Source organism: Podarcis vaucheri (genome assembly GCF_965113315.1).
Source record: "Podarcis vaucheri genome assembly, chromosome: 8".
NCBI lineage: Eukaryota > Metazoa > Chordata > Lepidosauria > Squamata > Lacertidae > Podarcis > Podarcis vaucheri.
This window is the reverse complement of record NC_138766.1, coordinates 90,827,960-90,850,517: the sequence shown is the minus strand read 5'-3', so window position 1 is coordinate 90,850,517 and position 22,558 is coordinate 90,827,960. Positions and strand designations below refer to the sequence as shown.

The following is a 22,558-nucleotide window of genomic DNA, read 5'->3' as shown; positions in this document are numbered from 1 at the left end:
GCAGAATGGGGAGAAGTCACAGCAATGGAGAGAAGCTCCCATGACGTTATTCATTTTCAAGTGCTGTGATTCCACCTTTGCACAAAATCTGCCTAAGGCAGTTTGCGATCAGCATGGCACACTTTAAAACTGATGGATTAAACAGCAATGTTGGAACAATGAAATAAATACAAGGAGACAAAAGGCCAGCAGCGAAAATCACGATATTGTTACCCAGAAACTTAAGAGAACAAAGCAACCAGGTGACTAAATGAGAAACATATAACAATAAAAGCTTGTAGGCAGATAAGAACATAGCAAAGAGCAGGATCAGGTTAAAGGTTCATCTCTATTAGCATCCTGTTCTCACAGTGGCCAATTGCGGGTGTCATGGCCCCTCCATGCGCGCGGAGGCTGGAGCCCAGCCCCTGCACGATTGGGGGAATCCCCGGCCGTGTCACCCCCTGGCCAGCCAATTGGCTGGCTTGGGGGGCATGGCCTGCCCGATGTAAACGCAGGTGCCGTCAGGGATATCCCTATTTTCCCACATACCAGCTGTTCCTGTTTCCCACCCTCCCACCCTTTAAGCTGTTTGTTCCTTGATCTTGCTATGGACCTTGGTTGATCGCCGTTGAGGGGCCTGGTAGGAATTTTCCCACTTGGCAAATTGGCACCAGCCACTTGGTTTTCGCCTACCTCATAGCAAATCATTACAACTTTCTTAGCATTGACGGTTAGGCATTGGTATTGGTATTGTTTTGTAGATGGAAGAGGGGAGGAAACGCCATCACCCGCCCCACATATTGAAGGGTAGTCCGATAAAGGATTCTGGGGGGGGGTGTGGCCCTGTCCGAAGCCTGGGGAGGTGAGGGTCTAAGGCACGCCCCCTAGCGGTGACCCCAGGGGAATTCCTAGTTGATGTGCATTATCAGGACTCGCCTTACTGGTCATTAACCCTTCCCGGACTTCAAGCTGAAGCTGGATAGTCTGTTAGCACCAATGCCTAAGCCAATACCACTCATCACCTGTAACCAATAAAGTTGTGGCCATATTTAGCCCATTAACCTTAAATAGTTGTGTCGTGTGTCTTTATTTCCACTGGGAAGGACAGGAACGCGCCACGCAACAGCCTTCTCCCTACTTCTGATTCCCAACAATCAGTATACAGAATCATTACTGCCTCTGATCATAGCCATCATAGCAAGTAGCCATTGACAGCCTCGTCCCCCATGAATCTGTCTAATTTTCTTCTGAAGTTGATGGCCATCACTACCTCTTGTGAAGGCGAATGCCACAGTTTAAGCTGCTGTGAAGATATTGCCAAGGAGTTTGGACAATCCACATGAAAGGTTGTTGCAGTTCCACAGAATCCTTTCACAGAGTCTAAGACAAGTATTACTATGCTTTAAGATCCACTGTCCTGTGATATCATATACAGTGGTGCCCCACAAGACGAATGCTTCGCAAGACGGAAAACTCGCTAGACGAAAGAGTTTTCCGTTTTGGAGGTGCTTCGCAAAATGAATTTCCTATGGGCTTGCTTCGCAAGACGACAATGTCTTGCGAGTTCCTGCTGGTTTTTTCCCCTCCCCCCTTTTCTAAGCCGCTAAGCCGCTTACCAGCTGATCCGATCAGCAGAAAAGCCGCTAAAAGCCGCTAATAGCGCTAATCCGCTAATCCGCTAATCCGTCAATGGGCTTGCTTCGCAAGACGAAAAAACCGCTAGACGAAGAGAATCACAGAACGGATACTTTTCGTCTTGCGAGGCACCACTGTATGAGTTTGTACTACTGATGAAGCCTAGGATGGCGAAACAAGGCTAATATTCCGGAAATCCTTGCCTTAGACTCTGTGAAAGGATTCTGTGGAAATGTAACAGCCCTTCATGTGGATTGTTGGACTCTCTGAACAGACAAGTGGAATAGACACTTTCACATTTCTCGACCTTATGCATAAACTGATTAGAGAACAAACTGATTCACTGGGTCTTCTACATTTTTCGTTGAACTTTATGAACTACTTCTGCTGAAATCTACAATTCAATACAATGAATAGTATATATTATTTTTTCAAACATACAGCCGGTTACGTCTTGTGTGTTTATTGAACACATTTGTACAGGCAACCCCTGATTTGTGTAGGGGTTGTGCTCTGGGTCAATTTATGCTTGCATGAAATAGCATGCAATCAAAACACCTCGGTCCGCCCTGTTCCATCCCCGCTCTGCCCTGCCCTTTTAGTGATATCTTTTATGACATTCTCGGTCACTTCCGGGTTCGGCGCTATGTGTGTGTATATGATCCCGCATATCTTGGTCATGCCTAAAATAGGGATTGCCTGTACTACAAATGGGGTCCCACCACAGAGAAAACTATCTGCCTAATCTCTGGAGACTGGACTACTCAGGGCAGGGGACTGGTGTTTGGACTTAAGGGCGACTTTAATGAATGGGTAGGCTCGTATGGGGAAAGGAGGTGCTAGATTTATTTTATTTATGTATTTGTGAAATTGATTCCCTGCCCTTCATCCTAGACAGATCACAAGCTGTACGCCACCTTAAAGCAACCACAAAATATTAAAACAGCTGAGCTTTGGAATCCAGCTTTGTATGCAGCATCCTTCCATCTGCTCCTCTCAATACAAGGCCCATACTTGAAAACAGAGTTGGTACCAAACTTCATCTTCTTTGCAGCAGCAGCACTGCCTGCCTCTTCTCCTGCCCTGCCTCTGCCTGGCTGTAAGTCAGACTGGTGAGGGGCACTTTTGAGCCCTGGGACCCTCATCAAGTGCCCGACCTGGAAAACCACTGGCTCCAGATCAGCTCAAAAGCCCAAAGGCCTGGCAGAGGTGCTTGCAATTGCCAACAAACTCAGCTCATCTCTGGCACTGGAGGACTGCTAACCACACGTCTTTCTGAGATGATAGGATGCTGGAAACCTGTAGCTACTTTGTAGGTGGTGTGTTGTTTCACTGTCAACATTCCACAGATGGGATAGGGTTGCATGGCCACTGACTTCCCAAAGGACACCTACTGAGTTCATGGTTGTGGCAGGATTGGAACCAGGCGTCTGTCCAGCTCACAACCTCACCTGCGACACTGCACAGTTATCAAAGACGTGCAATCACTTTTTAACACCACATTTGTTTATGGCTTGCTGCATTTAATTCACATCTCCACCCGGGGATTGATCTCCCAAGCGAATCCCACAGAAGGGACATCAGAGAGTATAGACTATTTGCTCACTAATCTGCTCACAAGTCCCAAGCCTAGATGCAGCTTCAAATCTGCAGGTACCTTCAATGATAACCAGCCGGGAGCAAAGGCCTGGAATTTACAGGAAACGCTCTCATGCTAATCAGTGCAGAACGAATCTTGAAGGTGCCAGAGGGAGGCTTAATTTGCTGCCTCAGTACCTGCCTCGGCCTCAGAGAGAAGACGGAGAGGCAGGGAAAGTGAGATGTAGAACAGAGAGATCTCTCTTTTACCATCAGAGATTGCAGAGACTCACAAGCCCCAAGGCAGCACAGAGGAAGTCGGAAGCACACAGCAGGATGGCTGTGCAGGAGTGCTCCCAAAGCATCACAAAAAAATACCTCCAGAGAGCACATGAGACACTCTTCAAGAGGAACCCCACAGAGAGGGAACTTGGAAGAATCCTCTGCCCTAGGGAGTATGCACAAAGACACCCCCCTTTTTTGTAAATATCCCTGCCTTCCCACCTGATCATTCTCAGGACACTTGTCCATCAAAGCAGGCAGCTAAAGAGCAGTTCTGAATCCTTGCTCCACATCCCACATGCATTGCTGCTTGCAATTACACATCACATTCACCACTTAAATGCACAGATCCAAACCGCCGTTGTTTGCCCTGCCTGCAGTTGGCTGGGTAGAGCTTCTGGCTTTGCATTCAAAAGCCCAGACAGATGTCTAAATGGGTGCAGATCCAAAGTATGTCCATCTACAATTGTTGGACTAAACCATTGGGGGTACCTTCCAACTCTACAGTTCTATGATTCTAAGTCAATGTTTTCATTGAGACCTATAAGGGCACTACATCATGTCATCATGTTTCAGCTCTGTGCAATATGGCATTGTGGCCTTTAAGGACCAAACTGAACAAACAGCAGGTCTGAGATCCCAAGTTCCTGATGAGCAGCTGAAACGGAGCAGTAGGGAGGGGTGGTCTGGTTAGCAGTGGAGACACAGCTGGTGAGAGAGAAGGCTTAAGCCTTCTCTTGCTTTCCTCCTGACGCTTCCTTCCTGAGCTGATGGAGGGAACAAATCTGGGATAAGGAAGTCCCAGGTAATCATTGGTAGGGTAAGGGTTAAGCAACATCCCTCTTGTTGGCTGCTAGAAATCACTCCCTTATCTTAATATGTGGATTAAGATTACCAGATTTCTTTCAAAGAATCTGGGGACACTTTTTTTAAAGAAAGAGGGAGAAAAGTTATTTTTAAAAATATATATTAAGAAGTAATATCTTCTCTTCTGCGGTCTCCTCTGTCACACAGCCTTCTTCTGGGCCCCAGCCTGCTCTCTTGGAGCGCTAGCCACCATGGAGTAGGCTTGGGTCAGGCCTGGGCTCGGCCACATGTCCTTGCCCTCCCAGAGTTCTTCTACCTCTCCTCCTCAGCTCGGCAAGGTCGGGGCTCCCCTCTTTTTTCCTCCTTCCTCTTTCTCTCTCTTCCTTCTCCTTCTCCTCTCCTACTTCTCCCTGCATCGGCTCCAGGGTTTTCCTGGCCCCAGAGCTCCACTTGGCAGTCAGCCAGTTGGCCGGGTGCTCTCACACCCAGCCCGATTTGGGTCACAGGGGTGTGTGGGTCAGTGGTTTCCCCAGTTGATGCACCAGACATCCCCGGTTCCCCCTTGGCAATGGCAGTGGCAGTCTCAGCAGACTGGAGCCAGCCTGGTAGTGCAGTTGGCTCTGGGTGGCTTCAGGAGCTGCTCGCTGCCGTGGCGCCCGCCATTTTGCCTTGCCAGAAGCCCCCATATGATGTGTCTTGTGCCGTTGAACCAATCACACAACATTCATTCCCTACTAATAAATCTACAACACTTAAAATATAAATCCAGGGACATTAAATGAAATCCGGGGACATTCCGGGGACGGAATTTGTCCGGGGACAGATTTGTAAATCCGAGGGCTGGGAAACGGGGACATCTGGTAACCATAACTTAGATACTCTTTGACCACATTCCTGATCCCTAGATCCAGATCTGCTGGTGAATAAGTGGACTGACCCCCTCACTCATTTCTGCTTGCTTATCAACCATATGCAACTCCAAAGAACGTATCTGGGAGTCCAGCTGTGTAAGGTTGGTCAGGGAATGATTTGTCACCTCTGTTCTAAGATGTCCATGACCGACCAATGGACTACCCACTCCCAACTCATTTCACAAACACGTGCATCAGCCTTACCTCTGAAGGGAGAGGATCCCACCCAGGTTTCGGTACAGGACTGTCCCCACCACGAAGACAGCGGAGTCATCTGTCTCTGTGAAGAAGCAACAGGGCAAAAGCAAGCAACAGAATAAGTGGAGAGGAAGAGGAACTGGCTCAAGGTGGCATTGAGAGGTGATGGGCAGGAACAAGGCATGAGAGAGCAAGAAAGAGAGACGTGGGCATCAGTCAGAGAGAATGTCTAGCATGGCTTGAGAAGAGCAAGATGGAGTGAAAGAAAGTAACTTGCGTCATTCCAGACCAGTGGTTTTCTTCTTCTTCTTGGGGGTTCTCAAGGGTACCCAGTACAGTGGTGCCCCGCAAGACGAATGCCTCGCAAGACGGAAAACTCGCTAGACGAAAGAGTTTTCCGTTTTGGAGGTGTTTCGCAAAACGAATTTCCTATGGGCCTGCTTCGCAAGACGACAATGTCTTGCGAGTTCCTGCTGGGTTTTTCCCCTCCCCCCTTTTTTCTAAGCCGCTAAGCCGCTAAGCCGCTTATCAGCTGATCCGATCAGCAGATAAGCCGCTAAAAGCCGCTAATAGCGCTAATCCACTAATCCGTCAATGGGCTTGCTTCGCAAGACGAAAAAAACGCTAGACGAAGAGAATCACAGAACGGATTCTTTTCGTCTTGCGAGGCACCACTGTACTGGCACCTCTTTTTGTTGTTAAAAAGTGTGGCACTTACTGTAACGACTTCATGGTGATTACCGGCACCTATTTTTCTAGGGGGGAAAGCACTGTTACAGGTCATTGACTATGGTGGGCTGAGGCTGATGGGAGTTGTAGTTCAAAGCAGCCAAATCACAAATACAGGATTGCTAGACAGTCCTCAAACAGGGGCAATGGCACCATGGAGTTTCAGAACCTGCATAGAGGGGACTCTATGATGTCATACCCCAAAACCTGGTGTCGAGGGGAAGACCATGGGTTAATCCCTACCTCTTCCTTCCTGTCACTACGCACTCCTTTTTCTGCCTGCGATGGGAGAAGACATATCTTTGCTCTCCTCTGGAAAGCAATTTCCATTTTGAACTGGACGGTGGATATTTGTAACGTTTAAGGATTAAATCAGCCTGCCTGGTTTTCATCAGTTCACCTGTCGAACCATGGCAAGGCTCTGATAAGTGGGTAAACCCTGCGGTTTTTTCTTGTTTCCTTAAGAATCTGAGAGTGAATTATTTGCTAAGAATTTGCTAAGAAACATAGAACAAGAAGATAATCCAAGTCTGAATAAAGTATCCTTAGATATCATATGTCTATATCTATCTATATCTACTCTCTATATCTCTATCTATCAGTATCTGTATCTATACTGATCAGAATAAAAAGGCAAAATAAACACGCACTGCTCTTCCTCCATGACATGCTTCTGTCTGCAGCCTGTGCCAAGAGGAAAAATCTCACGTGCAGCAGTCCCATTCCCCTTACCTGAAACCCCCGTGGACAGGATGCTTTTGGAAACAGTGACCTTGTCCTCTGCACTGCGGGCCCAATCCACCATGCCCCGCCAGCCTTTCATAGGGAAGCTAATGTCTTTGGCTGCGTTGGCAGGGAGCTTCTGGATGCTGAGGACTTGAGAGGAGAGAGAAAGAGAGAGAGAGAGAGGAGGAAATCAAGCCAACTCCCAACTTCCCAGTGAGTTTCGCACACACAGGAGTAACAACGGACATTTAGATCAAGAGAACAACTTAGCAGCTTGATTGTGAGTGTATGGAAGAGGAATAAGGAGTGAAATCAGGGGTCTGGAACTTCGCATCTCGGGGGTCAAATGTGGCCCTCTAGGTCTCTGTATCTGGCCCTTTGAGCCTTCTCTAGCCTGCACCCTTCACTGGTCCTGCTTCTCTCTCCCCCGCCACCTCCCTGATAATTTCTTTTTCACCAGAATGGGTCTTTGCTCATCTGGAGGGAGGATAGAGAAGGGTGTGTGTATCTACTGTCCAAAGGTAAATTTTGAACTTGTTGGTCTGCCCAATTTCTGCTTCTGGCCCTGCCAGCCACTGGGTGTGGTCTTCAAAAGGTTGCCCCAAAGGGAACGCAAACTTTGGGCTGAAAATGTTTCCCCTCCCTGAGTTAACTTCATTCAACTGTTCCATATAAAGAACTTTCAATGACAGTCTCAATTACAGAGCACATTTTTCACATCTGTTTCTCCTGGTTGTTGGCAGGGCAGACAGATAAGCTTTGATATAATGCGCTCATCATGCGCTCAAGCCTTTTGGAGTAGAGTTTTGGAGACTCTAATGGAAATTGTTGGAGTGAGGAACCTATCGGGACTCACAACTGAGATATCAGGTTCCTATTTGTTAGCGCCTTCTAGGGATATTGAAGAAGTACAGGAGCTCCATCTATCAGGCAGCAGGAAATGGTATTAAAATGTTTATAACTGACAAAGTTATAAGAAAGGAACAATGAAGTATGTAAAATATGTGGAGTTTGCACTATTCAATATCAATATTAGGCAGAGACTCGTGGTTGGGTCTTCTTGGTGGTGGCTCCTCATTTATGAAATTCCCTCCGATTGGAATTACTCTCATCCCCCTTCAACAACTTATTTTCATTACCTACTGAAAAACACAGGTCTGCAACATTTGGCATATGATGGCTAATAAGACAATTGCATCCTTCACTGTTTTGCGGCCACTACTGTGTTGACGACCGTTCTTTTTATGATACTGAGGTTTTGTCATTTTATTGCTGACCTTTCATTTTCTGCTTTATTGCCAAGTGTTCCGAGGTAGATGTAAGTGGTGCAGCAAATTAATGTGATGTAATGAAGTTTGTCTTAGTTGCGCCTATTGTTATACACGGCTTGTCTGAACAAATTAACTCCGCACGACAGGAACGTACGATGCCGAGTTAAGCTGAGTCAGGCAATTGGTACATCTAGCCCTGGACAGCTTAATCTGACTGGCAGCATCTCCCCAGGGGTCTCAGGCAGAGAATGTCTGAAGCATCTGCTTCCTTATCCTTTCACCTGAAGATGCCAAGGATTGAACCTGAACCAGGGAAGTTCTGCTTGCAAGGTGAGTGCAGATTTGGTGGCCAGGTTGCTCACCTGGGCGAGATGGTTTGAACATATAATTACACTGATCCTGGACTGACTGCACCAGCTACCAGTTAGTTTCCAGGCCCAATTCAAAGTGCTGGTTTTGACCTATAAAGCCTTAAATGTCTCAGTACTGCAATACCTCAAGGACCACCTCTTTCCGTATGAACCTGCCCAGACCCTAATGTCATCTTCTGAGGCTCTTCTTTGGGTGCCTCCGCCTCGAGAGGTCCAGAGAGCAACAACATGAAGACGGGGCCTTCTCTGTAGTGGCTCCCCATCTGTGGAATCCTCTCCCCAGGGAGGTTTGGCTGGCACCTTCATTAAATACCTTTAAAGGTAAAGGGACCCCTGACCATTACGTCCAGTAGTGACTGACTCTGGGATTGCGGTGCTCATCTTGATTTATTGGCCGAGGGAGCTGGCGTTTGTCCGCAGACAGCTTCCGGGTTATGTGGCCAGCATGACTAAGCCACTTCTGGCGAACCAGAGCAGTGCACAGAAATGCCGTTTACCTTCCCGCCAGAGCGGTACCTATTTATCTACTTGCACTTTGACGTGCTTTCAAACAGCTAGGTTGGCAGGAGCAGGGACCAAGCAACAGGAGCTCACCCCATCATGGGGATTCCAACCGCCAACCTTCTGATCGGCAACTCCTAGGCTCTGTGGTTTAATCCACAGTGCCACCCGCATCCCTTTAGATACCTTTAGGCACCAGGCAATAACGTTCCTCTTCAACCAGGCCTTTGGTTGATTGCTATCCCATGCCCCTCCGAAATGTGCTGGGGAGGGGGAGTTATTGTGCTGTTTTTGCTCTATTATGTATTTTGTGTTTTATTTTGTGATTTTATGCTGTAACCACCCTGAGGGTATAGGGCTGTATTCTGCTAATAAATAAAACAAAATGTCCCAAGGGCCAAACTACACATTACACGCAAATGTATCCTAAAGAAACCAGCAGTTGGAGCTAGCTCAGTGTCTCTTTCCCTAGAAGAAGGAATTGGATAAACAGCCTCCCCACTGATACCCCCCCATCAATTAAGCCAAACTGCAGAAAAAGAATAAATGCTATTAATGTTCTGAAATGACCAGCTGGCTAAAAGCATTCACCTACTCACCCAGGTTTTCAGTCACTTGATAGGAATCCTGGAAGTCCTTCATACGAAATCCTATGACGTCAATGAAGTCCTCCACCAGCCTAAAAAGTTCCTTGACATTCGGTCCCATCTGCAAAGGCATGCATTTATTTATTTTTTTAATAATAATAATAATAATAATAATAATAATAATAATAATAATAATAATAGACCTGCAGGTCCATAATTGCTGATAACCCAAGACTAAGTTCAAATTGGGGTCCTCCTTCCCCCCTCTCTCACACACAAACAGACACAGCACTTCCTCAAGTAAGACCAGGATAACAGTCACAATAGATCCCGAAAATTTTATACTGCCAATTTTGTGCAATGTATTCATCCTTTTGGATGATGATGATGATGCTGAGTTTTTCTAGACTGGCTTTCACCTGACCATTGCAGAATGGCATACATCATCATAAAATCATACACAAAATAAAAATAAAGGGCTGCTTCCAACCCTACTGTATTGCTATTGCAGCAGACATTCTCTTGTGCAAAAGAAATTCCTCCTCTTTTCTGGACTCTCGGGAGCTGATTTTTAAGGCACACAGAAAGATGGAAGGGAAGTCCTGAGTGGGACTCTGAGCAAACTGCATTAAATATCACTCAGATGCTGTGCTATCTTCAAACATTAAGCACACTGGGTACCTCGAGCATCGCATATGGCCTGCAAGGTAACTTTCTTCCCCAAACCTCAACAAAGTAATGAACTTTCAGATGGTGATGAAAACGAGCCCAACTGTATTTCAAAATGACTTTTTAGGGTGAGGGAAGGAGAAATTAAGCAAGCTGCATAGCTGGATGTGGGTCCCATTTGTCACTACTCCGGTTCCTGGTATTTCATCAGACAAATAGCTGCCCCATTTTCTCTTAAGGCCTGAGGACTAGCACCTTGATTTTGTGACAATGCCCAAGGCCTGCAGATATGCACAAAAAGCCTGGCTGTGGGATGTGAAACACAAGAGCAGTCAAGTACAACCTTCCTAGAGTGTACACACGGGGAGGAATGTTTGTCCAGCCAGCAGGTAAACCTCCTGTTTCCTTCTGGGCTGGGACAGACTTCCTCTGCATGTGACTAGAGGTGGGCGTGGCCTCACCTGTGCAGGTAACAACAAAAGCACAGGGCAGGGCAGCCATCTCTCTCTCTTTGACTACATGCATCAAAGAAGCAACATCTGCTTAGCCAAAGATGCTTCCAGCCAAGAGAGGACAAAGGGACTGTCTCCTTATGAGATAGTTTCCAGGTGTATGTTACTTTTCTAAGCTAAGTCTGCCTTCTGGGATCCTATTGTGAACAGAATGTGAGTAAACTCTTTTTTATACTTTTATAGAAGACTGTGTTGTGTCTGATCTTTAATGAGGGAATAAGGGGGAAATCCCAGAGCAAGCCTGAGCAAACACATCCGCTGCGAGTTTTAAAAAGGGGAATGTTACTCTGCTAAATTGTGAACTTGTTAACACAAGTTGGAAAGGCTATAATCAGACAGTATATCCTCTTCTACATCCTTGAACATCCCCACAAAGGCTTAAATTCTCAGCCCAGCAGCTTGTTATGCTACACTGGTATGCAACTGGCCTACAGCACAAAGGGGATTTCAACATCTAATGAGTTGATCCTGAACAGCTCATTCTTCCCTAGGTTTTTTTCCTCCTCCTGCATTTATTGGATTTAGCACACATAGATCTTTCTGGGATTTTATTTGGAAATCGGATAGAGGATGTAAGGGAAGACACCTCTGTCACAGCCCAAGTCCTTCCACACAGGCTTCCCAGGCCAGTGTGGTGTAGTGGTTAAGAGCAGTAGTCTCGTAATCTGGGGAACCGGGTTCCCGTCTCCGCTCCTCCACATGCAGCTGCTGGGTGACCTTGGGCCAGTCACACTTCTCTGAAGTCTCTCAGCCTCACTCACCTCACAGAGTGTTTGTTGTGGGGGAGGAAGGGAAAATGAGATTGTTAGCCGCTTTAGACTCCTTAAGGGTAGTGATAAAGTGAGATATCAAATCCAAACTCTCCTTCTTCCTGCATTCGCAGAGGATGGATTTGAAAATCCGCTAGCAGGATTTGGAGCTGCAACACTTTCAGCACGAAACAGCAGCTTTCAGGGATGCCTGAATTGCTTCTCCAAAGTTTGCCCCCTTTCCCCCTAGCATTAGTTCATAGCTGTTTGCACCCTAATCGACTGCAGCTGTAGCACCACTTCTTTGTTAAAAAATGATAATAATAGCCTGCCTTCTCCCTTAATAAGCGTGATACTGTCATGCAGCCAATTGGATCCATCCGCAAGATGGCACCTCTGAAGGAAAATAAGGCTAGTTTAAAGCGAGGATGTGCCTATGGTGATGTCATGCAGACAAATCCGATTGGCTGCATCCTAAGATGACATCGGTTGTTATCAGATATTGTCATTTGGATGAAACAAGGGGGTTGAGGACACAGTGGAATGGGGGTGTGATTTGTTGTGCAAGCTGAGTATTGTTGCCACAGTCTGGATTTCAGGTATGGTACAGTGGTGGAATTTGGTACTATGGCTTTTGGAATGAGGCCAAAATTTGATGTACCCTGCACCCCACAGCCATCACATTGTGCTGGATTTTGAGGGTCCTAGAGTCCTCCCAACGCCTTGCCAAAGCTGGCCAAGCACTAACTAGGCTTTGGGAGGACACTAGGACCTGTGATAGCCCTCAGGCCTCCTTCCCATAGCTGGGCAACTGCTTACTGGTGCCCAGTGCGGGGAACTCCTAAAAAGAATAAAGACACAACAGTCTTCTTTTAAAAGTATGACAAGTTTACTCACATTCAATTCACAGTTGGATCCCTGAAGGCAGGCTTTAGCTTGTAGTTACCAATACCATGTGGCTCGTAAGAATGGGCCCGTGTGCTGCTGGCAGAGAGTCAGCAGTGCAGTCCAAGAGAAGAAATGGCACCAAAAGAGGAAGATGGCTGCGCGACTGGACCTTTTGTTAGGTCTGCAAGAGTCATGCCCACCTACCTGGTCACATGCAAGGGGAGTATGCTCCAGACCAGGTGTAACAGGAAATTCTACCTTGGCTAGAGTAACACCCCCTGTCTGTGTCCACTCTAGGGAAACAAGGAATGTTGCATTTGACTGCTCCAGTGGATTTCATCCCACAGATCTATGGAGGCCCACATTCAAATCCCAGGGCAGAGGTTCCCCACTCCTGCTCTAGGTTGCCTTGCCAAGCATTCCCCATCAGCTCTTCCAATCTGCAGTGTGGTTCATTGGTCAAAGTGTTGGAACAGGACCTGAAAGATAGTGTCTGTCAGGTGCTTTGAAGAAACCAAGGGAGAAAGGGCTAGATAAATATTGAAATGTTCACACTGACTCACAGCCTTGTTAAAACCCCTGAGAGACAGACACTTGTACTCGTACACATACAAAACTCCCAAAGCTGATGATGCCCATTTGAAGGACAAGGTTCTCATACCAGCTGAGCCTCTTCCCACTTGTCTCGGTTATCTTCTGTCAGGATGTTGCTAATTATCTGGACAAAGTTCTAGGACACAAAGACAAAACAAAGAAGCAAAAGCTGTGATCCGAGGAAGGGTTTGGTTTCATCCATTCAGGTCTCGCCCAAAGCATATGATCATCCCTAGAAGGGCTATAGCTCAGTGAAAGGGCATCTGCCTTTCCTTCAGAAGGCCCCGGGTTCAGTCCCCGGCATATCCAGGTAGAGTTGGGAGAGACACCTCCATCTGAATTCATGGAGAGCTGCTACCAGGCAGTGCAGACAATACTGAACTAGGTGGACAAATGGGCCTATTAGTTGAAGGAAACTTGCTTGCTATGTCCCTAGAATTTGCTCCACTGCTCTCGGTCAACCCATTTTGCTGCTCTGGAAAAGGAAATGGCCCTGCAGTTGTCTGAAAGTCATGCTACACATCTCCATCCACTTCTGAGCTGACCCAGAAGAGCCCAGGAAAAAAATGGGTGCTTCGTGACAGCTACAGTGGTACCTCGGGTTACATACGCTTCAGGTTACACACTCCGCTAACCCAGAAATAGTGCTTCAAGTTCAGAACTTTGCTTCAGGATAAGAACAGAAATTGTGCTCCTGCCGCACGGCAGCAGCAGGAGGCCCCATTAGCTAAAGTGGTGCTTCAGGTTAAGAACAGTTTCAGGTTAAGTACGGAGCTCCGGAACGAATTAAGTACTTAACCCGAGGTACCACTGTAAAGGGAACCAGACCCTGGATCTAGGGATGTCAGAAAATTTCACTGGAGATGGAAACAGGAATGGAAATGGCCAATGTTTGCTTATTTGTCCAGAGCGGAAATTAAGCCAGACAGCCTGGCCAGAATTCACTGTTCTCATTGATTGGGGTCCACAAACAACATGCAATTGACTACTTTCCCCTTCTCCATTTGTGTTGCATTCCCTTTGCACTGAAGTGAATGGGGTGGAATAAAGTGACGGCAATGCAATTTGTGCATTTCGCCACAGCGGGCAGTGAGATGAACTGACTGCAGTAGAAGGGGTGCTGCCTGCAAGAATTGCAAGGGAGGAAAGGAAAACACTGCCTTTTCCCATCCCTACCTGAATCCCACCTCCATGTATCCCAGATGGCGTCAGGGACTGGGCAGGGAAGGAATGGTGGAGACCACCTCCCCATCCTGACCCTTCCAGGGAGGAGGAAAAGGAAGCCAGTATAGATGTGCAACAGGGGTTTGAGGGAGGTCACAGCTCAGAGGCAGGTGAGGGGGGAAGATGGGAAATCATGGGAGACCCGGAACAACACCCAGCTGACACATTGTCATTAGAAAGCATTCCAGGCCCTCCATCTCCCAGAACCCGGCGAGCCTTAAAAGTAGGAGAGCAAAGAGCTCAAAGACAGAGGACAGGTAGCAGCACCTGTAGAAGTGATGAATGAGGAAGTGGGAGAGATGGGGGGTGGAGATTCACTCGGGACAATGTCATTATCCAAGACAAGAGGCTGGGTTCTATAGCCTCTCTCTGTAATATTGAAATAAAAAAGGACAGTAAGAAACTTTCCCTTTTCTTTATACTTTCCTGGGCAACCAGCTGGGAGCAGCTGACAGCATCCTGACAACAGATGGTAAGAAAAGGTTACCATTTTTTTTTTCAAAGAAACCGGGGACACTTTTTTTAAAGAAAGAGGGAGAAAAAGTTACTTTAAAAAAATATTAAGAAGTAATATTTTCTCTTCTGTGGTCTCCTCTGTTACATAGCCTTCTTCTGGGTCTGGCCTGCTCTCTTGGAGCGCTAGCCACCATGGAGTAAGCTCAGGCCAGGCCTGGGCTTGGCCACATGTCCTTGCTCTCCCGGTGCTCTCCTACCTCTCCTCCTCAGCTCGGCAAGGTCAGGGCTCCCCTCTTTTTTCCTCTTTCCTCTTTCTCTCTTCTTTCTCCTTCTCCTCTCCTCCTTCTCCCTGCATCAGCTCTGGGGTTTTCCTGGCCCCAGAGCTCTGCTTGGTAGTCAGCCAGGTGGCCGGGTGCTCTCGCACCCAGCTCAATTTGGGTCGCGGGGTGTGTGTGTCAGCGGTTCCCCCCATTGACGCACTGGGCGTCCTCAGTTCCCCCTGGGCAGTGGCAGTCTCAGCAGCCTGGAGCCAGCCTGGTAGTGCAGTTGGCTCTGTCTGGCTTCAGGAGCTGCTCGCTGCCGTGGCGCCCACCATTTTGCCTTGCCAGAAGCCCCCATATGATGTGTCTTGTGCCGTTGAACCAATCACGCAACATTCATTCCCTACTAATAAATCTACAACACTTAAAATATAAATCCAGGGACATTAAATGAAATCCGGGGACATTCCGGGGATGGAATTTGTCCGGGGACAGATTTGTAAATCCGAGGGCTGGGAAACGGGGAAACCTGGTAACCATAACTTAGATACTCTTTGACCACATTCCTGATCCCTAGATCCAGATCTGCTGGTGAATAAGTGGACTGACCCCCCCCCCTCACTCATTTCTGCTTGCTTATCAACCATATGCAACTCCCAAGAACGTATCTGGGAGTCCAGCTGTGTAAGGTTGGTCAGGGAATGATTTGTCACCTCTGTTCTAAGATGTCCATGACCGACCAATGGACTACCCACTCCCAACTCATTTCACAAACACGTGCACCAGGGACATTAAATGAAATCTGGGGATAGATTTTTGTCTGGGGACAGATTTGTAAATCTGGGGACTGGCCCCGGGAAACGGGGACATCTGGTAACCATATGGTAAGATGCTCAGATACCACCACTGCCCTCTCCCAGGACACAGGCACCAAAAAATGGCCGTACAAAAATGGCTCTATTGCTCCTGTGCCCTGTGCTCATGGGCTTCATAAAGTCTTCTGGTTGGCCATTGTGGGAAAGTGGAAGCTGGACTGAGTGCACCTTCTGTGTGATGCAGCAGGGTTCTCCTTTCATTCCTATGCAGTGCTGGCTGAGTCCACTGGGCCTGGTGGAGTGGCAAGCAGGGATTCCAAGAGTAGGGGGCGCCAGTGACAATGACAAGCAGAGACAATGAATTCTAGCTTTCATAGAATCTTAGAATTGTAGAATCGGAAGGGACTACGAGTGTCATCTAGTCCAACCCCCTGCAATGCAGGGATATTTGGTCCACCATGAGGCTCAAACCCACAACCCTGAGATTAAGGGTCTCACGCTCTACCAACTCGGCTATCCAATCACTCAGTTCAGTTTCCCATGGGGCCAGCTCAGTTTCCTGTGGTTCCCATTGGGTTCGACTGAGCTACTCTGTCTTTCCACGAGGACAACACTGAGACAATGGAGGAAGATGCCACAAGGCAGCATCACTCCCTGGACTGAGTTGAAAATAAGAAGGCAGGCAGACTGAAATTGGTGCCGCCACGCCCCATTAATCCCAATGGCCCTGCCTCAACTGTTCCTAGGCTCCTAACACCTGGTCTGCTGCTGTTTATATTTCCCCAGAGCGTCCGTCCGGTCTAGCCCATCCCTGAGAGTTCAGGAAGGAGGTGGGAAAGGAGGAGGTCTTTATTTCAAAGCCATTGATTTCCTTTCCAATTAGATAATTAGCAAGGACGCCATGCGGGAAAGCAATCCAAGAGGATATATTTAACATTTTAAAGGCATGTGACCATGACCTTCCCCAAGGGCAGTCCCATAGCTGCTCTGCACAGACAACTGCAGAATGATGAATCCTATCTCCCGGTTCTGCCATGGGAACACCGAATACTTTCCTTTTTTTCCCCACTGACCACTGCGGCTCTGTCCATAGATGGCACTGAAACCAATTCATTCCGGCCCAGGGAAATTTCATTTCGAAAATGAAATTTTGCTTTCCAAAGTTGCATTCTAGCCACTGGGGAGAAGCAAGAGGGAAGAGCAATTTTGGAGATGTCAGGGGGGAAAGGAACAATTTCATTTTCTCCCCACTGCACCAGGAGTAGAGCTGATACTTTACTGCTACTGTCCCTGATCGAGAAAACCATGATGGCGGGAGAGGACTGGGTCAAACACATACATTCATTATGACAGATAAGGCTATCAATGGCTACTAGCCCTTCCCTCCCTTTTGCACCTTCCACTAAGCCTCTGAAAATAATAATAATAATAATAATAATAATAATAATAATAATAATAATAATAATAATAATTTATTATTTATACCCCGCCCATCTCACTGGGTTTCCCCAGCCACTCTGGGCGGCTTCCAACAAAACACTAAAATACAATAACCTATTAAACATTAAAAGCTTCCCTAAACAGGGCTGCCTTCAGATGTCTTCTAAAAGTTTGGTAGCTATTTTTCTCTTTGACATCTGGTGGGAGGGCGTTCCACAGGGCGGGTGCCACTACTGAAAAGGCCCTCTGTCTGGTTCCCTGTAGCTTTGCTTCTCGCAGTGAGGGATCCGCCAGAAGGCCCTCGGCACTGGATCTCAGTGTCCAGGCAGAACGATGGGGGTGGAGACGCTCCTCCAGGTATACTGGGCCGAGGCCGTTTAGGGCTTTCAAGGTCAGCACCAACACTTTGAATTGTGCTCGGAAACGTACTGGGAGCTGGTGTAGGGCTTTCAAGACCGGTGTTATATGATTTTGGCAGCCGCTCCCAGTCACCAGTCTAGCTGCCGCATTCTGGAATGGTTGTAGTTTCCGGGTCACCTTCAAAGGTAGCCCCATGTAGAACGCAGTGCAGTAGTCCAAGCGAGAGATAACCAGAGCATGCACCACTCTGGCGAGACAGTCCGCGGGCCTGTTGCTAGGGGTCAGAAGTGGAGAGAATTACTGTTGCTGAAGGCTTCCCATGGGCATCTGGTTGATCCCTGGGAAAGGAAGAAGCTGAGCTGGATGGGTTTAATCAAGCAAGGCTTTTCTTGACTGTTAAAAAGGGATTGGAGTAGATAAATTAAGGAAGGTTATATAGATCTATTAGCCATGATACCTAAATTGAAACTCAGTGTTCAGAGCCAATTATGTTCAGAGCAGTTCCTGGAGGATTAAAACAAAGGGGGCGGGGAATGTGTGAAATTATCTAGCCCTCCTATCAGTACTTTAGCTGTGACTCCTGCATTGCACAGGGTTAGACTAGACGTCCCCTTGGGTCCCTTCCAACTCTACAGTCCTATGATTCTGGTTATGGATTTCCTGGATGCATCTGCTGGACCACTGTATACAACCGGATGCTGAAATAGATGGACCCAAGTCTACAAATCATGAACGCAGCCATATGGCTCCAACAGTCTCATCACGGATTCTTGTGACAGTGTTCCACCAACGTACGCATGGACTTTGGGAAAGTAGAAGGTGAGGATGAAATGAAGATCAAGATTGAGAAACCAGAAGCCTTTCTCTTGGGCATTGTCGGCCAATTGGTGTCAAAGAAAGACAGAACTTTCTTTATGTATGCTACAACAGCAGCAAGAATACTTATCGCAAAGTACTGGAGGACACAAGACCTACCCACTCTGGAAGAATGGCAGACGAAGGTGATAGACTACATGGGACTGGCTGAAATGACTGGCAGGATCTGAGACCAGGGGAAAGAGACGGCGGAGGAAGATTGGGTGAAATTTAAAATATATCTTAAGAAATATTGTAAAATTAATGAGTGCTAAAATGTTGTGGTTATAGAAAATAGGGGATTACAGCTGTAAAAGATTAGGTAAAAGAAAAGAATAAGGAAAAATTAGATAAAATAAAGGGGGAGGATTTGCTGAAACAAATTTGGGAATTGGGATGCAGAAAGGGGAGGTACGGGGAAGTTGGCGAAGTAAGTTTTAAGAAAAAAAAGGATTCGAAATTATACATGTTTGTTTTTGTGTGTGTATGTTTGTATTGTGTATTGTGTGTGTTCTTATAATTTGTGAAAACCCAATAAACATTTATAAAAAAATATGAAATGAAATGAAGATCAAGATTGAGAAAACTGCACATTAAAAAAATGTACAGAGCAGACCCACAGAGGCCTCCTAGCATGTTGGACACATTTGCCAGGTAATTCAGAGCTCCAAACTCCAGGGAGAAGACTTTTGGAATCACCTCTCCTTGCTCAAGCTGTTGGATCTCCAACCTGCCGGCTCACCTGTATGTCACCAGTAGTGGGGCTGTAATAAGCTCTTCGGAAGATCTCGGTCATATTCCTGAGTACGTCGATGGTCGAGAGCAGATCCCCACTGTAGCTGGTCCCATCCTGAGAAATCTCCACCAGGTTTTGCAACACACCCGACACCCCTTCCCCTATCAAACCCCGCTGGGCTTTTGAAAGATGATCTCTTGTCTGGGGAGACAGAAATTGACATGTGTTAACTTAAAACAGTGGTGGTGAACCTTTTTCAGCAACATGCTTACCTTTGTACACTGGGCTGTATCCTAGTCCTATAAAAGCTAGAAATGTATTTCTCTCTACCTACCTTATTCTCTCCACAATTTAACCAGTTTAAGCCAAGAAACACACTATTTGAGGCTTTGGGCTAGCCTGGTGAGCTACCAGTGTAGCCTTATTTGAGTTCACCGATTGGGTCTGCGTTGCTCCGGGACAGGAGGAAGGAAGTCAAATGACACCGAGGTTGGTTCAAAGAAAGAGTTTATTCTGCTCTCCGGATAGCAGAAGGCACTTGCGTGATGAAGTCCACAGCAAGTCCAAAGAAATGACAAGTTTCATGCAGTATATATATCCTCCAGGCACCCTCTCCCTCCTTCCCATATAAATCCAGCCACGTCAGCCTATGTACGCAGGTTGACATCACATATGTTCCTGCTCTGGTATTCTTAACCATAAAATGGAATTCCTTCCTGTACTTCTGACCATAAAAGGATCTTCCTCTTCTTACTCTTATCTTGGAGGAAGAGGTCAACATCTCCGAGAACACGCTTTGGCATTGTTCCGGACTTAGGTCTGTGCATCTTTTGTGGTCAGCACATAAGATAAGGTACAAACGTGTCTTCTCTGTTTTCCTAGTGCAGTCAGGGTCATCCCTGCCATCACAAACTGATAAAGGAGAGGGCTCTGAGCACGGCCGGGTTTTTGTTTATACATTGACTCAGAGCTCAAGTTAATGGATTTTAGCTAAAGAAAAATAGGGATTTTGGTGCAGTTTCAAACTGCCTGCACAGTCAGTTTGGGGTTTGGGAAACCCATTCCTTCACCAGGACTTGGTTGCTCTATCAGTCACAGAAAAGAAAACCTGGCCATGTAACATCAACTTCTGTGATTGGAAGGCAGTATGAAGTCTCTGGATTGGATGGGTCTGGGATATAAATACTAGAAACCTTGAATTCTCTCCATGATTGGTCAACAGAGCAGCACCTCCTGCTTGCTATACTTCTCCAGTGCATCCTCAACTCCATCCACTGAGCTAGGGGACTCTGAGTTGGAGAATGCACATTCCAGGTCTGGATTTAGGTTCCCAAGCTCAGCCTCGACACTCACCATCATCTGGATGTTCCTGTAGTCAATGGAAACACACTTGACATATGTTGGAAGGGTCCAATAGGCAATGCCCTCTTCATCCAGCATGCACCGGCGTAGGATCAGCCCTGAAGGAGAGCAGAAAGGGGACAGTCAAGCAATTGCCAGTTGGCTGGTGAACTTACAAAGTTTACCCACAACAGCATTGATCCTTATCAGTCCAAGGAAGGAAGTTGGTCAACATGAGAAAATCAAGCCATTATAAACCGAGATAGCTGCTACTGGGGATGATTGCTGCGTGGTTCCAGAAAGGAGTAGAATGTGTGTGAAATAGGAAGATTCTGCCTTCAGGGAACAGTGGCAAAGTCCATTTAGTTCCAAAGTGAAACCTGCCCTCTAGTTTCTTAAAAATTGTTCTCTCCCCATGACAGAAGCTTCTGTTTTTTCTGCCTCATTTGCAACGCATTTCATTTCACTATGCATGTGGTTGAGCTTACCTTATGGTACTAAGAAGACCAATGGTGGTGTCCATTTTTTCCTTTCCAATACACATCCTTCCTGCACTCTGCAGCCTCCATGGCTGCCCCAAGTGCTTCCTGCTTTGAAAAAAGTTCCATGAGAGGACCTATGCCATGACTTCCCCTGGGCCTTAACTGAGGTCCCAGAAACCACAGAGTTTAGCTACTGAATGCCTGAGATGGATGCAATCACTGATTTTAGTTCTAAGGGAAGTCGTTCCTTTTATCTTAAGAAAATCTTCCACACTTTTAGCAATCACATCGCAATTTCTTTTTTAAAAATCTGTGCTTTAAAATAAAAATAATAATAATAAGCACAATAAAAGTAATAAAAGCTGTCAGGCCCACAGTAGGCAGCCTCCCTACCTTCCTGTATCCACAGTAAAGCTCAGGCCCCCAGGAAGGCTGCAAATTGCAGACCATAAGGATTGCAGAATGAAAGAATGGACACTCACAAACACCCCAGGCCACCTACACTGTAAGGTAAGCAAGCACACACGAGCAGACACAAAATGCTCTGCAGCCCACCCATGGAATTTCACCAACACTGAACATAAGTGCATAAGGAGAGTTTGCAGGATCAGGCCACTAGCTCATCTAGGTCAGGAACCTTTCATAGTGGCCAGCCAGATGGTCCTAAGGGAAACCAGTGAGCAGGATCCAAGCGCAAGAGTAGTAGTAGTAGCAGCAGCAGCAGTAGTAGTAGTAATAATAATAATAATAATAATAATAATAATAATAATAATAATAATAATAATAATTTATTATTTATACCCCGTCCATCTGGCTGGGTTTCTCCAGCCACTCTGGGTGGCTTGCAACAGAATATTAAAATACAGTAGTCTATTAAACATTAAAAGCTTCCCTAAACAGGGCTGCCTTCAGATGTCTTCTAAAAGTCTGGTAGTTGTTTTACTCTTTGACATCTGGTGGGAGGTCGTTCCACAGGGCGGGTGCCACTACCAAGAAGGCCTTCTGCCTGGTTCCCTGTAACTTGGCTTCTCGCAGCAAGGGAACCGCCAGAAGGCCCTTGGCGCTGGACCTCAGCGTCCGGGCTGAACGATGGGGGTGGAGACGCTCCTTCAGGTATACTGGACCGAGGCCATTTAGCGCATTAGAGGTCAGCACCAACACTTGAATTGTGCTCGAAAATGTACTGGGAGCCACTGTAGGCCTTTGAAGACCGGTGTTATGTGGTCTCGGCAGCCACTCCCAGTCACCAGTCTAGCTGCCGCATTCTGGATTAGTTGTAATTTCTGGGTCACCTTCAAGGGCAGCCCCACATAGAGCGCATTGCAGTAGTCCAAGCAAGCGATAACTAGAGCATGCACCACTCTGGCGAGCCAGTCTGCAACTCTCCCCTCCTGTGGTTTTCAGCAACTGCTGTTCAGAAGCATCTCTGCCTCCACCCGTAAAGGAAAAGCACAGCCATGGTGGCTAGAAGCCAACAATAGCCCTCGCCTTCCATGCATTGGTCTCTCTCTTAAAGCCACCCTAATTTGGTGGTCCTCTAAGTTGGTGGTTTCCTTCTCCCCTTTGATCATTTCTGAATGGTGTTTCTTTCCTCACTGA

The 22,558-nt window shown here is 46.9% G+C and overlaps 1 protein-coding gene across 9 annotated transcripts in view; it reads right to left on the bottom strand.

The window, feature by feature from the left end:
• The window catches only part of ADGRB1 (adhesion G protein-coupled receptor B1), a 388,463-nt gene that overhangs the window by 148,318 nt on the left and 217,587 nt on the right, over positions 1 to 22,558 (bottom strand). For all 9 annotated transcript variants that reach the window (XM_082235447.1, XM_082235451.1, XM_082235450.1 and 6 more), the window contains exons 10-15: positions 20,490 to 20,596; positions 19,143 to 19,337; positions 13,058 to 13,126; positions 9,591 to 9,699; positions 6,855 to 6,998; positions 5,400 to 5,475 (exon numbers count right to left, since the gene is read on the bottom strand). In XM_082235447.1, coding sequence (XP_082091573.1) covers positions 5,400 to 5,475; positions 6,855 to 6,998; positions 9,591 to 9,699; positions 13,058 to 13,126; positions 19,143 to 19,337; positions 20,490 to 20,596 — 700 coding nt within the window. The remainder of the gene's footprint in view (positions 1 to 5,399; positions 5,476 to 6,854; positions 6,999 to 9,590; positions 9,700 to 13,057; positions 13,127 to 19,142; positions 19,338 to 20,489; positions 20,597 to 22,558) is intronic.